Genomic DNA, 18,189 nt, shown 5'->3' with positions numbered 1-18,189 from the left:
CTAAGGGCTGTGTCGAGGCACTCCGCGATGAGTCGTAGTAAGAACAGCCCTTAGCCGTGGTATATTGGCCATATATCAAACCCCAGAGGTAATGTTTATATAACCACCTTTCAAACAGCCCTCTTATTTACCACTTTCTTGCAGGCTCCTTTATACATATCAGTGGGTGATTGGCACATTTGGAGGGGAAAGGGGGTTTAAACCATGGGGACTGTTCGCATTTCAAATTAAAGAGGCGTGAAGTGTTAATGAATTTCCCTGCACAAGAGCAGCTAATCATTCACACAGACCCAGGGTCTGTGAAAATGCAGGAATCATGACAAGATTTTTAGGTGTGTTTTAATTTACCATGTTTTAATCTGGATTCCATTAAGGTGACTTAAAGTTACCTGAACAAAAATATGAACGCAACATACAACAATTTATAATATTTTACTGACTGAGTTCATATAAGGAAATCAGTCAATTTAAATAAATTCATTAGGCCCTAATCTATGGATTTCACATGACTGGGAAAACAGATATGCATTTTTTGGTCACAGACACCTTGAAAAAAAGGGTATGGCATGGATCAGAAAACCATTCAGTATCTGGTGTGACAACCATTTGGCTCATGCATAGAATTGATCATGCTGTTGATTGTGGCCTGTGGAATGTTGTCCCTCTCCTCTTCAATGGCTGTGAGAAGTTGCTGGAAATTGGCGGGAACTGGAATACGCTGTCGTACACGTCGATCCAGAGCATCTTTCAACATGCTCAATGTCTGGTGAGTATGCAGGCGAACTAGGAAATTTGCAGCTTCCAGGAATTGTGTACAGATCCTTCCGACATGGGGCTGTGCATTATCATGTTGAAACATGAGATGATGGCGGCGGACGAATGGCATGTCATACTGCTTTAATGTTTACGTACTACTTTACTCATTTCATATGTATTTACTGTATTCTATTCTACCGTATTTTAGGCAATACCACTCCGACATTGCTAGTCCTAATATTTATATATTTCTTAACTCCATTCTTTTACTTTAGATTTGTGTGTATTGTTGTGAATTGTTAGATATTACTGCACTGTTGGAGCTAGGAACACAAGCATTTCGCTACACCCGCAATAACATCTGATACATATGTGTATGTGACCAATGCAATTTGATTTGATGACAATGGACCTCAGGATCTTGTCACGGTATCTCTGTGCAAATTGCCATCGATAAAATGCAATTGTGTTGGTTGTCCGTAGTTTATGCCTGCCCATAATATAACACCAGCGCTAACATTGGGCACTCTGTTCACAGCATTGACATTAGCAAACCGCTCGCCCACACGACGCCATACATGTGGTCTGCGGTTGTGAGGCCAGTTGGACATCCTGCCAAATTCTCTAAAATGAAGTTGGAGGCGGCTGGCTATGGTAGAGAAATAAATATGACATTTTCTGGCAACAGCTCTGGTGGACATTCCTGCAGTCAGCATGCCAACTGCATGCTTCTTCAAATCTTGAGATATCTGTGGCATTGTGTTGTGTTACAAAACTGCACGTTTTAGAGAATACTTTTATTGTCCCCAGCACACGTGTAATAATCATGCTATTTAATCAGCTTCTTGATTTTCCAGACCTGTCAGGTGGATGTATTATCTTGGCGAAAGAGAAACACTCACTAACAGGCATGTAAACAAATTTGTGCACAAAATTTGAAAGAAATAAGCCTTTTGTGCGTATGGAACATTTCTGTGATCTTTTATTTCCGCTTATGAAACATGGGACCAACACTTTACATGTTGCGTTTATATTTTGTTCATTATATTTGTGTATCTAAAATATTTACTGTTTATGTTTGAATGCAGTGGCTAAGTGTTCTTTATTTTCTTTCATGAAGAAGCATTGTTTGTAATTGTTTTTGTCAGTTTTGTGTAACTGTCAGCAACATATCTAATCCTGTGAAAGCACTGTTGCACTTTAGACACGAGCAAAGATCTAACACGGAACCAAAACTGGGCTGCGCACGTGCACCATCGTGCATACATTTATTTTGTCCCCCTACACCAAACGCGATCACGACACGCAGGTTAAAATATCAAAACAAACTCTGAACCAATGACATGAATTTGGGGACAGATCGAAAAGCATTAAACATTTATGGCAATTTAGCTTGCACTCGCTAGCTAATTTGTCCTATTTAGCTAGCTTGCTGTTGCTAACTAATTTGTCCTGGGATATAAACATTGAGTTGTTATTTTACCTGAAATGCACAAGGTCCTCTACTCCGACAATTAATCCACACATAAAAACGGTCAACCGAATCATTTCTAGTCATCTCTCCTGGCCTTTCCATCGTTTAACTTATATGGTGATTGGCATCTAAACTTTCATAGTATTACCACGACAACCGGCAACAGTTCGTCTGTCAATCACCCACGTGGGTATAACCAATGAGGAGACGCTCGAGCAGTGTGGGTGCAATAATTGAATAACATAGATTACTAAATTCATTTTGCAACGCTCGCGCACGCAACGCGAGCGGTGTAGTCAGGGTATAAGACTCCATTTGTGTACTTGTGTCATTGTCTTCTGTACTGTTACCTACTACTATACAAGCAAACCTAAATTCATAGAATTCCATAAACTCCAGACAAAATTAATGTAATTGTAAGGCGTTGTGTGTATTGCAGGACATTATTTGTGGTAGTTCATCAATATGAGCCATTACAGACCACTTTACTCAGTAATAATTAACATTCATTACAACCATTGCAATTGATGGAGAAATGAAAACTTGTATCAATTCATACCTATACTGAGATAATTTCTGTTCTACTTCCCCTGTCAGAGGACATTTTCCACACCTCTGTTCTCTCCTGGGATTAGCACCATGGTGGTATGACCCTGACAGGCCATTTTGTGGTTTATTTTATTTTATTTTTATTTAACTAGGCAAGTCTGTTAAGAACAAATTATTATTTACAATGACGGCCTATCAAAAGCCACAACCTCCTGCGGGGACGGTGGCTAGGATACATTTATTTTTAAAGAAAAAGAAAATCATATATGTTTTTCAGTAAAAAATGTTAACCGGCAATTTAAACTTTATTAAACAACATTAAATTCTATAGCTTTTGCAACACGTAGCTTAATTTAGGTCCCCAGACAATTGGGGAAACAATATAAGCAATAAATACACACACACACAATTCACACGTCAATAGCATTACAAGTTTGACACATACTATATGTCTTTCACATCTTCAAGCACAGGTAAAAGCACAGCCTTTACTTTGCTTTGGCATAGTGCCACTGACTTCATGACGTGTCAAAGTGCACTTTGACATTTCCACAAACAAACAAAGTATGAACTCCAAAAAACACTGACAGTAACACACACACGTATATATAATTTGAGATGTCTGTTGTTGATATCTTATAGGCAGCTTCCTTTCATGTACTGTTATGTACACAGAGAAAGACTCATGTTGCGTGACCTATTAGACACTTACAACAAACCTTTCTCCTTGGGCAGAATTATCTGTGCTATGTCTCCAGTATCCAGGTGAGGCATACTGTCCTTACTTGGTCAGATTTTTTTGTTATAAATCCATTTATGACATTTAATTTGTTTGAGTATAGTCTGGCTTGGCGGTTTCCCATAAAATTATGAGACTTCTCCACACAGCAGTCAAAAGCAGGTCTTACTGGCCAATCAAATCAATCTGAAAGAGATCCAAGATCTGGAGGATGATGATTTCAATCCCAAACCCCATAGACTTTCACAGTCAGGCAGACCCACACAGTTCTCAATAAAGGAATATATGTCTTATAGTCAATAGGTATTTCCTTTTGTGTGATACACCAACACTGCTGTTAGATCCTACTGCTGGATGTTCAGTCTTCTCCTCAATCCAGCATGTTGAGTTGGGTGGTAAATAAAGCACCAAGAACAACAAAGGACCATGATAAGATGCCAGTCTCTTTCTGTCTGTGTCTTTTCTTCTCCCTCAGATCCTGTTGACAGTGTTTATTTTCTCAGAGTTCTGGAAGGAGCTGATGTCCCAATGGCGGAAGGTGCTGTTCTTGAAGCTGGCCCGGCTCTTGGTGATGCGATAGATCTTCCTCAGCACGGACCGGCGCAGCAAGATGTAGACCCAGGGGTCCAGGATCTGGTTCCAGGAGGCCAGCCGGACGCCCATCACCATCAACCTCCTGTATGTGTCCTGGTCATTGCCTATGGAACCACTATAGGACCGTGTGACTGACATCAGGCCAAAGATCTGCAAGTAACACAGATACCTAGGTTAGTTTTACAGTGGTTGTGCAGGATATAGATATGTTCAGCTGGTGTATATATATTTGCATCAATCTGCATACACTACTAGTAATTTATCTACATTACCTGACACTGTAGATTGCCACATGTTAACAAAAAAATGAATAAATGGAGCAGTCAAAATGCATCTTCACAACGTCTTCCTATGAATAGCTTTACTGATGTTAGAAATCACAGGCTCAGAATTGTAGCCTGATAAATCTTATTTACAATTTTTTTAACAATTGGCCATAGCTTATTAAGAGATTTTAAGCACAAACAATGCCTATGTAATGGTTCTTACATCTCCCCAACAGTAATAAATGTATGCTAAGCCATTCCTATTTAGTTCACACATCAGTAATTATACACTGCTCAAAAAAATAAAGGGAACACTTAAACAACACAATGTAACTCCAAGTCAATCACACTTCTGTGAAATCAAACTGTCCACTTAGGAAGCAACACTGATTGACAATAAATTTCACATGCTGTTGTGCAAATGGAATAGACAAAAGGTGGAAATTATAGGCAATTAGTAAGACACCCCCCAAAACAGGAGTGATTCTGCAGGTGGTGACCACAGACCACTTCTCAGTTCCTATGCTTCCTGGCTGATGTTTTGGTCACTTTTGAATGCTGGCGGTGCTCTCACTCTAGTGGTAGCATGAGACGGAGTCTACAACCCACACAAGTGGCTCAGGTAGTGCAGTTCATCCAGGATGGCACATCAATGCGAACTGTGGCAAAAAGGTTTGCTGTGTCTGTCAGCGTAGTGTCCAGAGCATGGAGGCCCTACCAGGAGACAGGCCAGTACATCAGGAGACGTGGAGGAGGCCGTAGGAGGGCAACAACCCAGCAGCAGGACCGGTACCTCCGCCTTAGTGCAAGGAGGTGCAATGCCAGAGCCCTGCAAAATGACCTCCAGGAGGCCACAAATGTGCATGTGTCAGCATATGGTCTCACAAGGGGTCTGAGGATCTCATCTCGGTACCTAATGGCAGTCAGGCTACCTCTGGCGAGCACATGGAGGGCTGTGCGGCCCCACAAAGAAATGCCACCCCACACCATGACTGACCCATCGCCAAACCGGTCATGCTGGAGGATGTTGCAGGCAGCAGAACGTTCTCCACGGCGTCTCCAGACTCTGTCACGTCTGTCACATGTGCTCATGTGCTCAGTGTGAACCTGCTTTCATCTGTGAAGAGCACAGGGCGCCAGTGGCGAATTTGCCAATCTTGGTGTTCTCTGGCAAATGCCAAACGTCCTGCACGGTGTTGGGCTGTAAGCACAACCCCCACCTGTGGACGTCGGGCCCTCATACCACCCTCATGGAGTCTGTTTCTAACCGTTTGAGCAGACACATGCACATTTGTGGCCTGCTGGAGGTCATTTTGCAGGGCGCTGGCAGTGCACCTCCTTGCACAAAGGCGGAGGTAGCGGTCCTGCTGCTGGGTTGTTGCCCTCCTACGGCATCCTCCCCGTCTCCTGATGTACTGGCCTGTCTCCTGGTAGCGCCTGCATGCTCTGGACACTACGCTGACAGACACAGCAAACCTTTTTGCCACAGTTCGCATTGATGTGCCATCCTGGATGAACTGCACTACCTGAGCCACTTGTGTGGGTTGTAGACTCCGTCTCATGCTACCACTAGAGTGAGCGCACCGCCAGCATTCAAAAGTGACCAAAACATCAGCCAGGAAGCATAGGAACTGAGAAGTTGTCTGTGGTCACCACCTGCAGAATCACTCCTGTTTTGGGGGGTGTCTTGCTAATTGCCTATAATTTCCACCTTTTGTCTATTCCATTTGCACAACAGCATGTGAAATTTATTGTCAATCAGTGTTGCTTCCTAAGTGGACAGTTTGATTTCACAGAAGTGTGATTGACTTGGAGTTACATTGTGTTGTTTAAGTGTTCCCTTTATTTTTTTGAGCAGTGTATTTGGGCCCAACTTTTGTGCAGTATTGTGCAAATCAACAGGTCAACTACTGACATTAATTAGCTTAACGTCTTCCAGGTGAGAAAACCATTAATAGACATTTGTAATGCACATAACATGCTTCTACACCTGCATTGTTTGCTGTTTGGGGTTTTAGGCTGGGTTTCTGTACAGCACTTTGAGATATCAGCTGATGTAAGAAGGGCTTTATAAATCAATTTGATTTGACATAATGTTCTAAATAAAGAACAATGCATACTTTTTGGGAGGAGGAACAGGAGGGGGGTGGGGGGTGCTCAAGGCTACTCTTAAGTTTTAACAGACCCAGTGATGACAAGTAACAGGCCGCCATAATTTGAAGCATGGTTTATAGTCTGTCCTCTTTCACTTCTCACAGTATGTGTCAAAATGAATGGTTACTTTTAAATTGGACCTGAACAATTGATATGACATATTAACAGTTTATACAAAATTCTTAGTATTGTAATTGTAAAAAAAAATATCTGTGATTAAAAAATAATCAAACCATCATCATGAGTTTGTATGAAATTATTTTAGCTCTGGCTAATATTCCTCTTTCCCAGAAGAATGAAAAAGGAGAGAAGCTGTAACATTTTCAATGTCACCCAATCTGAAATCTGTTATTCAAGCCCTTCATAATGGCATTCCCTTAAATAATTTATAGTTTATTCCATCTAGTCAATGCAAGGGCCCACCATGACTATTCATTTATTCCCTTGGTGCAGTGCACCATGTCTATCCATCTGTTTTAGGTGCAGTATTCTGAATCATAGTGTTTATGACTGGGAACTGGAAAGTGTCTATTTCAGAAGGTTTACAAAAAGAGGATGAAATATTACTGGATTGTTAGCAGAGATTTTCTATATTATTTCAGGCCTTTGAGTTTATGGGGCAGAATATCTTGGAGATTAATTACTTTTGTTAGCTGAGCATTTTTACAATATTATTTTATGCTTTTACCACCCTGCATCTCACGACTGGTTTGTCTCTGAAGCTTAACAGGGTGGGTCGGTCCTGGTTGGCCCTGGTTGGGCGACCAGATGCTCTGGAAGCGATGTTGGAGGGCCAGTAAGAGGCACTCTTTCCTCTGGTCAAAAACAAAAAGATCCCAGGGCAGTGATTGGGGACATTTCCCTGTGCAGGGTGCCGTCTTTTGGGTGAGACGTTAAACAGGTGTCCCGACTCTGTGGTCACTAAAAATCCCAATGCACTTGTCTTAAGAGTAGTGGTGTTAACCTTGGTGTCCTGGCTACATTTCCAATCTGGCCCTCATACCATTATGGTCAAGTAATCATCCCCAGCTTCCAATTGGCTCATTCATCCCCCCCTCTTCTCACCTGTAACTTTTCCCACAGGCTCTATTCAATCTGTATTGCTGAAGCGCAATAGAAATGTAAATGTAACACACATGAAAAATTACTACAGTTTACTATAGAATTCTATAGTAAACTGTAGTATACTGTTGAATACTATACTACACATGGTAGTATCCCTCAATCATGTGTAGTACTTACTATAGAATGTTGTAGTATGCTGTAGAATACTACAGTTAATATTACAGTATGATCCGCAAAAGAACATTGTAGTAAATACTACAGTAATGTCCGCAAAAACACTACAGTCCGCACAAACACAAACCTTTTTTACTATAGTAAAGATGACAGTATTTAATTTGTATATACCCTGCCCATTCCCATCCCCCATATCCCAATTTGTGCCACCCATAAGTGAGAAACCTACATGCCAGGTATAGAAGATATTATGTAACAAAAAATAGCAGAAGTGTTGAATATTTGTTATTTGTTAAGATTTCAGACTGGATGATTGACTTACAGGTTATTGAATTTGTGCTCATTTAGTAGGTTTCATGAGGGAGAAAGTCTCTACTTCAATGTCAAAGATAATAAAACAAAAAGACCATAGTAAGTACTACATGAATGTCTTGCAAAGACTACAGTGAATACTACAGTGAAGTCTGCAAAATCCCTACAGTGAATACTATAGTATTTAAACCAGGGCTCTCCAACCCAGCTCCTGGAGAGCGACACTCCCGTAGGTTTTCACTCCAACACCAGTTGTAACTAACCTGATTCAGTTTATCAACCAGATACTTAATAGAATCAGGTGCGCTAGATTGGGATTTGGAGCAAAAACCTACAAGAAGGCAGCTTTCCAGGAACAGTGTTGGAGAGCCCTGATTTATACCATAGCATACTAGTCTTTTTTCATGTGGGATTTCCCGATTGAGCAGACGTACGAAGTGTTTACCGTGGATGCAGTAGCCGCTAACGTGGGAGCATTGCCTTTCAATCACGCTGTAGCGCTGAATTTCCATGATAAGGATTGAAAAGAGACCTTAATTCCCGAATGGAACACAATAAAGATAGTTTTGACCCCTACCCTAATTCTTGCAGAATTGTAAGCTTCAGTGAACTGAACTTTTCCAACTTACCAGCAGGGGGCTCCAGCAGATGCAAGAAGTGATCATAATGCCCACCAGCTGGGCCACCATCTCAATGTCATGGGACTTGGCTGAGCGACGGTAGCAGGTCTTACACTTCTTACGCAGTCTGGCAAGCACCAGCGTGACCCCACTGATGGTATTACACACCAGGGCCACAGTCAGAGAGGCCAGGCCCAGTCCAGAGAACAGCATGACAAAGGCCACGTCCGTCTCCCGAGTCTCTCCCAGGACCCTGATGAAGCACCAGGTCCGGGGGTACTGGTAGGTGTAGGCCCCCAGCCTGAAGAAGGGCAGGAAGGCCACACACAGAGCCAGCAGCCAGATGAGAGCTAGTGCCATCTTGGTGCGAGCCGTGGTGACCAGTGAGGCATGGAGCAGGGGCTGTGTGACACCCAGGCAGCGCTCAGCAGCCATGGCACAGCCCAGGAACAATGGGCACAAGCCGAAGAACACCATGCTACCCCCTAGGAACTGGCAGGGGGCATCGGTGGCAGCGCGAGCTAAGGGCCCAGTCGCAGCCCCAGCTGAGTACAGCCTCAACACCAGGGCACCGGGGATGATGTGGCCGGCAAAGTCTGTGGCCACCAGGGAACTGGCGAAGAGCAGGAAGGTGGCCTTGGAGCGGCGGCGCAGACGGGCGTAGGCTTTCGCCAGGATGACCAGGGCCACGATGTTGGACAGGATGCCCAGGGTCATAGAGAGGCCAGCTGCAGTGGGGTTACTGGGGGGAGACATGGGCCTCTCTGTGGTGATGTTTGCCCTCCAGGCCATGGCCGGCACCCCCTCCACCCCCCAGGTCTGGTTGGGGAGGAGATTGGGGGCAGCCAGGCCTGAGGAGTTGTAGTGCTGCATGGCCAACATCACTGGCCTCAGGTAGTCATCGGGGTCCTCAGAATGAGAGGGCACTGAAAATAGGAAAGGTGTTATGATTAATATACTGACCAGTTGACCTGGTACATTGAATAACTACAAAGTTTACTGGTGAAATGAAAACTCATTCAGTATTCTGTTATTACCTAACAACAATAAATATTATCCTGCATTATGTAAATATGTTTTTTCTGTCATAAACCAGGTTTCCATCCAACCTTATTATGCGAGAAAAGTACAGTGTATTCGGAAAATATTCAGACCCCTTGACTTTTCCCACATTTTGTTACGTTACAGCCTTATTCTAAAATTGATTAAATACAACATTTTCCACATCAATCTATAAACAATACCTCATAATGACAAAGCAATTTTTGTTAATTTATTAAAAACAAAAAACAGAAATACCTCATTTACGTAAGTATTCAGACCCTTTGCTATGAGACTCAAAATTGACCTCAGGTGCACCCTGTTTTCATTGATCATCCTTGAGATGTTTCTACAACTTCATTGGACATGATTTGGAAAGGCACAAACATCCCCTGTCAGAGAAAAAAACAAGCCATGAGGTCGAAGAAATTGTCCTTAGAGCTCCGAGACAGGATTGTGTCGAGGCACAGATCTGGGGAAGGGTACCAAAATTTTTTATTTCTGTATTATTGAAGGTCCCCAAGAATACAGTGGCCTCCATCATTCTAAAATGAAAGAAGCTTGGAACCACCAAGACTATTCCTAGAGCTGGCCGCCCAGCCTAACTGAGCAATAGAGGGAGAAGAGCTTGGTCAGGGAGGTGACCAATAACTCGATGGTCACTCTGACAGAGCTCCAGAGATCCTCTCTGGAGATGGGAGAACCTTCCAGAAGGACAACCATCACTGCAGCACTCCACCAATCTGGTCTTTATGGTAGAGTGGCCAGACGGAAGTCACTCCTGAGTAAAAGGCACTTGACAGCCCGCTTGGAGACCATGAGAAACAAGATTATCTGGTCTGATGTAACCAAGTTTGAACCCTTTGGCATGAATACCAAGCGTCTGGAGGAAACCTGGCACCAGCCCTACGGTGAACATGGTGGTGGCAGCATCATGATGTGGGGATGTTTTTCAGTGGCAGGGACTGGGAGACTAGTCAGGATCAAGGTAAAGATGAACGGAGCAAAGTACAGAGAGATCCTTGATGAAAACCTGCTTCAGAGCGCTTAGGACCTCAAACTGGGGCAAAGGTTCACCTTCCAGCAGGACAATGAACCTAAGCACACAGCTAAGACAACACAGGAGTGGCTTCAGGACAAGTCTCTGAATGTCACTGAGGGTCTTAACTTCTTCGGAACAGGGGGCAGTATTCGGAGGTGCCCAAAGTAAACTGCCTGTTACTCAGGCCCAGAAGCTAGGATGTGCATATGTTGGTAGTATTGTATAGAAAACACTCTGAAGTTTCTAAAACTGTTACAATAATGTCTGTGAGTATAACAGAACTGATTTTCCAGGCGAAAATCTGAGGAGAATCCATACGGATTTTTTATTTTGTTGAGGTCACAGCCCATTCAAATCCTTGTTTCTGGGAGATTCAAAGGAATAACTCCCAGATTGCAATTCCTATGGCTTCCACTAGATGTCAACAGTCTTTAGAAAGGGTTCCAGGCTTGTTTTTTGAAAAATGAGATAGAATTTGTAGTTTTTCTAGGTGGGTCTCATTTTGACTGTAGTGTTCCACACTTCGTTATTTATCTCTGGTATTAAACACACTATTCTACATCTTAAATGTTATAATTTATTTACATATTAGGGTACCTGAGGATTGATTAGAAACGTTGTTTGACTTGTTTGGACTTTTGGGAACTTTTGGGATTGTCACGTTTCTGACTGGTTTTCTGTTATTTTGTATGTGTTAGTCGGTCAGGGCGTGAGTTTGGGTGGGCAGTCTATGTTATGTGTTTCTATGTTGGTAAAGGGTGACCTGATATGGTTCTCAATTAGAGGCAGGTGGTTTTCATTTCCTCTGATTGAGAGCCATATTAAGGTAGGTGTTTTCACATTGATTGTGGTGGGTGGTTGTCTCCTGTGTCAGTGTATGTTACGCCACACGGGACTGTTTCGGTTTTGTTTGTTTGTTCGTTTTATGTAGTCAGTTTTCCTGTTCATGCGTTCTTCGTGTTTCATGTAAGTTCGTAAGGAGGAAGCCCGTTACAGAACCACCCACCAAACCCGGACCAAGCAGCGGGACCATGAACAGTGGTCCACGAAACAAGGATTGCAGGATTTCTGGAGTTGGGAGGAAATCATAGAAGGAAAAGGACCATGGGCTAAGGTGGGAGTGAATCGCCGCTCTGGGGAGGAGAAGGAGGCAGCCACAGCCCAGGAGCGGAGATATGAAGGTACGCGGCTAGCACGGAAGCCCGTGAAGAAATCCCAAAAATTTCTTGGGGAGGGGGCTAAGTAGCAGTAGAGCGCACGGTGTCTCCTGTACGTGTTCATAGCCCGGTGCGGGTTATTCCACCTCCCCGCACTGGTAGGGCTAGATTAGGCATTGAGCCAAGTGCCATGAAGCCGGCTCTACATATATGGCCTCCAGTACGTCTCCTTGGGTTCGTCGTCCAGGTCTGTCTACGTCGTTTGTTGTTTTGTAATTATTCAAGTGTTCGTCGTGTTTTCTGTTTTGTTTATTAAAAATCATGTCTTATCGCAACGCTGCATTTTGGTCTAATCCTTGCTACTCCTCTTCGGATGAGGAGAAGGAGGAAGCCCGTTACAGGGATTCCCTTGTATGCATTTTGAACGAGGGGAACAGGTGGATTACTGAATCAAGCGCGCCAACTAAACTTACTTTTTTAGGATATAAAGAAGGACTTTATCGAACAAAACAACCATTTGTTATGTAGCTGGGACCCTTGGGATTGCAAACAGAGGAAGATCTTCAAAGGTAAATTATTTATTTTATCGCTATTTCTGACTTTCGTGACCCCTCTGCTGGTTTGGAAAATGTTTTTAATGCTTTTGTACGCGAGGCACTGTCCTCAGATAATCGCATGGTATGCTTTCGCCGTAAAGCATTTTTGAAATCTGACAAAGCGGCTTGATTAACAAGAAGTTAAGCTTTTAAATTATGTATGACACTTGTATTTTCATGAATGTTTAATATTGCGGCTTTTGTATTTTGAATTTCGCGCTCTGCAATTTCACCAGATGTTGTGGAGGTGGGGCGCTACCAGCATGTCTAGCCCAAAGAGGTTTAAATACTTATGTAAATGTAATATTTCCCCTTTCGCTTTTATTTTTTATTTTTATGAATTTGCAACAATTTCTAAAAACCTGTTTTTGCTTTGTCTCTATGTGGTATTGTGTGTAGATTGATGAGGGGGGAAAACGATTTAATCCATTTTAGAATAAGGCTGTAATGAAACAAAATTTGAAAAAAGTCAAGGGGTCTGTCTGAATACTTTCCGAATGCACTGTATATGTTGGATAAAAAATGTCATGACAGGCCGGATGGCTTAAAATGTGTCATAAAATGTCCAAATGTGGACCAAAAAAAATAAGCGAGATAAATTGGTAACTTTTTGAGTTGGTGAAGTTAATTATGCAAGAAATGGCTGTGGAAACGCTTTTATGCGCAAATATTGATAAAATAACCATCATATCGAAATACACTTGGAGGTACCGATGATATGGTGTGATGTCTTTCCACTAGGAATCGGGTTGGGAAAGCATGCAGTTTATTAGGCAACAGATGATGAACTTCACATGGTGATGAAAGTGGAAGGTGATGAGCTTGATGTTCCTTTCCAATAAATATCGATAGTCTTATTCTGGTGACATGATGATCGTGCTTGGCTACCATTTGACAAATAAAAATAATCTCGCTCTTCTCCATAAATAATTGCATCATGTAGGTAGTCTACCCGGACTGTAGGCCTATCTGGGAGCTGTTCGCTAGAGCGCACATATCAAGACAAGAGTGGGCACATTCGCTATATAAATTTTTTTTTTGTGGGGGGACAAAACCACCAGTAGAGTTGAAAATGCGATGGAAACACATTTAGCTTGTATTTTCTATTTTGGTAAATGGGAGTTTAACCGCAAAAGTTGTTTTAATGTGCACTACGTCATCACGCACAGCTTTTTTCGCAACAAATTCATTTTATGGAAACATCTCTGGTGGGAAAATGCGCATAGGCTATTGTTTTTATTCGGATATTAGAATATTCTGTTGCCAATTGTCGTGAATTGAATGGAAACCTAGCTAGTGTCCTATAAAAAGCCTATTGTAGACAAATGCCACACAGTGTCCCCCTCATGGTACTCCGCAAACTGAGAATGCAGGACAAGTCAAGAAGGTTCTTGTGAAAGGTGCTCCTTCAAAACTGACCGTGTCTAACAGTGACATAGCACACGTTCTGTGAAAGGTGCTCTATCATGATAGCAGACCCATAGGCGTAGTCCCTATGCAGTAGCTACACAATGCCAATCAAATCACTTTTTTCCTTCTTCTTCACATCCTTCAATGCAGAATAACAGAACAGAGTCACAATACTTCTTCCAAAATGAGGTACAGTATACATAAAATCCTATACTGTGCCTAGTCTGTATAATGTGTGTTCTCATGAGTTACTCAGAATCGATCTAGCAATGATTTCGGATTGATTTGTAGCAGAGATACCTTACCATTGTTAATGAGAAACACACACACACACACACGCGCGCGCGCACACACACACACACAAGGGGAATGTCCCTGCCTTGCCAAACATGACATAGGCTACATACAGTTTTGTAGGGTGCTTTTGTAGTCCTTGTTCCGTTGGCTTTTCTAATCTAAAACAAAAATGTCTAACAAAGGGTGCGTTTGTAAATTCACTCTGTCTATCTACTCCGATTTCAGAGCCCTCTCGTCTGTGTGCCAGAGCACAGAATAACTGATTAATTTACAAACGTGCAACACCCGTTGAATATGACCGGTGTCAGTAAACGTCGGGAAAAAAATACGTTATTAAATGTTGCAAGCAGCACAGTTGCAGTCACTAACGCTCCAGATAACATGAAAACAGGCTAATCAACTTTGCTAGGGCGAGTAAAATGGTCAGAGTGAGGTGTTCTCTCATTTTGTCTGGAAGTAGCAAGCAAGCTAGCCAACTTTAGCCAGTTAGCTTTGGTGCTTGACTGCTGTCGTGAGTTCAGAACGCTCGGATCAACCCTACTCCTCCGCCAGAGCGTCCAGTGTGCGTTCTGAACACTCCGAGAGCGAAGCCTCTGTATTTATGAACAGACAATCTGACAACGCTCTGAATTTACAATCGACACATAGCCACTCTGACACACTGGAGGCAATTTAACGAAAGCACCCAAAGACATTGATGAATGAGAGAGTTGAAAACTATTTCAGGTTTAAAATCGAAATCAAATCATACTTATTCAGCCCAATACATGTGCACTCATTATTGGAAAAACAAAAAACATGTATGGTTCTTCTAAAAAAGACTTATTAAAATAAATAAAAAATGTAACGACTAATTACATGGAGTGTAACGTTTGACCAGGCAAGCAATTATTTCCCCCTACTTTCACCCATTTTGTAAAAAAATACTAATAGTTGTTCACTGTAAATTTCCTGAATGATTTACCATGTCCAAATTAAAAGGGATCTGTGTGCATTGTCAAAACAGTTATTATTTATGTTCATAGCTAGTTCAGCAGCATAGGCTACAAGAAGATCATTAATGGTGTGAAATAAGTAATAATGATATTACCTGACCAAACAGTGAATCCATAGAAACAAATGAAGATGTATTCCTTTTGTTTTCAGATGTTAAATAATTTCACTGTGAACCATGCTATTCAAAAGTTCCTTAAACTCAGGGATTCATCCACGAGAATGTTACTTATTATCAACAATGGTTCACCTGAGCTGATAGTGAAGTCATGTATCCCGAGGAGTGCCTCATTCTCTCCTAAAGAAAACAAAGCGAACAACCGCACGAGAAGTCAGTCACCAAGATCAAGACCCAGTCTCCAAAAGGTTGCACAGCCAACCATTTACTATTCAACGTTTGTTTCGTTGCTCAGCCCTCTTTATAGACTTGAACCGCGTCGACGCAGCCCCGGGGCGTCTTGAGTCCGCGAGAGGAATGCATGTATCTTTATTACAGAAGTTCAGTGAAAGGGAACTGGGAGTCCTACCCAATAAATTGGAAACTAATTAGATATTCTATAAATGCAGCCATTTTATTTAACAACCAACTTTACACGTTGACATGTAACTAACTATAACATCCTAAGATCAAGTAATGTAGCCTAATGTCAAAGTACAGTATCTTACAGTGTTCAAACAAAACAGATGGCAGGAGTTTGACAAATGTTTTGTTATAACAGCATTATTAAAGGGCAATTCCGCCACTTTTCAACCTTATGTTCATAATCTCCAGCACCAAACCAGTGTCTACATATGTGAAAACAGTGGGGTTTTTATGATCTGTGGTTAAAAAGATAGGAAGAAAAGTCTTTAAAAAATGTTTCTCTGTGACATCACAGGGTAGCATTAAAAGTAAAAAACGGTGAATTTCAAAACCTGCAACTAGTTTATATTTTCTTGCTCCCCATGTAACAGATGTGAAATTGGCTAGCTAGTTAGTGGGGTGCGCGCTAATAGCGTTTCAATTGGTGACGTCACTCGGTCTGAGACCTTGAAGTAGTTGTTCCCCTTGCGCGGCTTTTGTGGAGCGATGGGTCAAATCAAATCAAATTTTATTTGTCACATACACATGGTTAGCAGATGTTAATGCCAGTGTAGCGAAATGCTTGTGCTTCTAGTTCCGACAATGCAGTAATAACCAACGAGTAATCTAACCTAACAATTTCACAACAACTACCTTATACACACAAGTGTAAAGGGATGAAGAATATGTACATAAAAATATATGAATGAGTGATGGTACAGAATGGCATAGGCAAGATGCAGTAGATGGTATCGAGTACAGTATATACATATGAGATGAGTAATGTAGGGTATGTAAACACTATATTAAGTGGCATTGTTTTAAAGTGGCTAAGTGATACATTTTTTACATCAATAGTGCTTCGAGGGTGGCTGTTGTCGATGTGTGCAGACGGTCCCTGGTTCGAGCCCAGGTAGAGGCGAGGAGAGGGACGGAAGCAATACTGTTACACCCGCATCACTGCAGATCTCATAGTGTTTGAAAATCCCAGTTTTTAAAATGTTCAAAGTTTTGATGATATCATCGGGCAGAATTATTCACATACACTTTATATACAAAAGTATGTGGGCACCCCTTCAAATTAGTGGATTCAGCTATTTCAACCACACCCGTTGCTGACAGCTGTATACAATTGCACACGGGCCTAAGATCCCCATGCACAATACCAAGTGTCGGCTGAAGTGGTGTGAAACTCGCCTCCATTGGACTCTGGAGCAGTGGAAACGCATTCTCTGGAGTAATGAATCACGCTTCACCATCTGGCAGACCTACGGACAAATCTGGGTTTGGCGGATGCCAGGAGAAAGCTACTGGTCTGAATGCATAGTGCAAACTGTAAAGTTTGGTGGAAGAGGAATAATGGTCCCGGGCTGTTTTTCATGGTTCGGGCTAGAACCCATTACTTCCAGTGAAGGGAAATCTTAATGCTGTACCATACAATGGCATTCTAGACTATTCTGTGCTTCCAACTTTGTTGTAACAGTTTGGGGAAGGCCCTTTCCTGTTTCAGCATGACAATGCCGCTGTGCACAAAATGATTTGTCGAGATCGGTGTGGAAGAACTTGACTGGCCTGCACAGAGCCCTGACCTCATGGCTTTCACAGTAGTGATAATTCCATGAAGGAAAAGATCATGATCATTAGAAAGCAAATTACGGACTCCTCTTTAAATCTGCGTATTCCTCCAAAGCTCAGTTGTCCTGAGTCTGCACAACTCTGCCAGGACCTAGGATCAAGGGAGACACTGAAGTGTTTAAGTACTATATCTCTTGACACATTGATGAAAATAATCATGGCCTCTAAACCTTCAAGCTGCATACTGGACCCTATTCCAACTAAACTACTGAAAGAGCTACTTCCTGTGCTTGGCCCTCCTATGTTGAACATAATAAACAGCTCTCTATCCACCGGATGTGTACCAAACTCACTAAAAGTGACAGTAATAAAGCTTCTCTTGAAAAAGCCAAACCTTGGCCCAGAAAATATCAAAACTATCTGCTTATATCGAATCTCCCATTCCTCTCAAACATTTTATAAAAAGCTGTTGCGCAGCAACTCACTGCCTACCTGAAGACAAACAATGTATACGAAACGCTTCAGTCTGGTTTTAGACCCCATCATAGCACTGAGACTGCACTTGTGGTGGTAAATGACCTTTTAATGGCGTCAGACCGAGGCTCTGCATTTGTCCTCGTGCTCCTAGACCTTAGTGCTGCTTTTGATACCATCGATCACCACATTATTTTGGAGAGATTGGAAACCCAAATTGGTCTACACAGACAAGTTCTGGCCTGGTTTAGATCTTATCTGTCGGAAAATATATAAATTTGTCTCTGTGAATGGTTTGTCCTATGACAAATCAACTGTACATTTCGGTGTTCCTCAAGG

The 18,189-nt window shown here is 42.2% G+C and overlaps 1 protein-coding gene across 1 annotated transcript; it reads right to left on the bottom strand.

Moving 5' to 3' along the window:
* Positions 1–3,069: 3,069 nt before the first annotated feature.
* On the bottom strand, positions 3,070–15,684 carry LOC129826383 (prostaglandin E2 receptor EP1 subtype-like). The gene is made up of 3 exons (XM_055887069.1): positions 15,337–15,684; positions 8,713–9,629; positions 3,070–4,262 (listed from the first exon to the last, which is right to left on the bottom strand). The coding sequence occupies exons 2-3, from the start codon at positions 9,583–9,585 to the stop codon at positions 3,990–3,992; spliced, it is 1,146 nt and encodes a 381-aa protein (XP_055743044.1). The 5' UTR covers positions 9,586–9,629; positions 15,337–15,684; the 3' UTR covers positions 3,070–3,989.
* Between the last annotated feature and the right edge of the window lie 2,505 nt (positions 15,685–18,189).

Source organism: Salvelinus fontinalis, chromosome 2 (genome assembly GCF_029448725.1).
Source record: "Salvelinus fontinalis isolate EN_2023a chromosome 2, ASM2944872v1, whole genome shotgun sequence".
Lineage (NCBI taxonomy): Eukaryota > Metazoa > Chordata > Actinopteri > Salmoniformes > Salmonidae > Salvelinus > Salvelinus fontinalis.
Note: the sequence above shows the minus strand (reverse complement) of the source record. Positions and strands in the feature narration are given on the sequence as shown.

What these genes read in the sequence shown, in the direction of transcription:
- LOC129826383 (XM_055887069.1), bottom strand. Translation starts at nt 9,585, where the DNA reads ATGTTGGCCATGCAGCACTACAACTCCTCAGGCCTGGCTGCCCCCAAT. An exon ending in TCTGCTGGAGCCCCCTGCTG is followed by an intron (nt 4,263 to 8,712) that starts GTAAGTTGGAAA and finishes TGTTACTTGCAG; the next exon opens with ATCTTTGGCCTGATGTCAGT.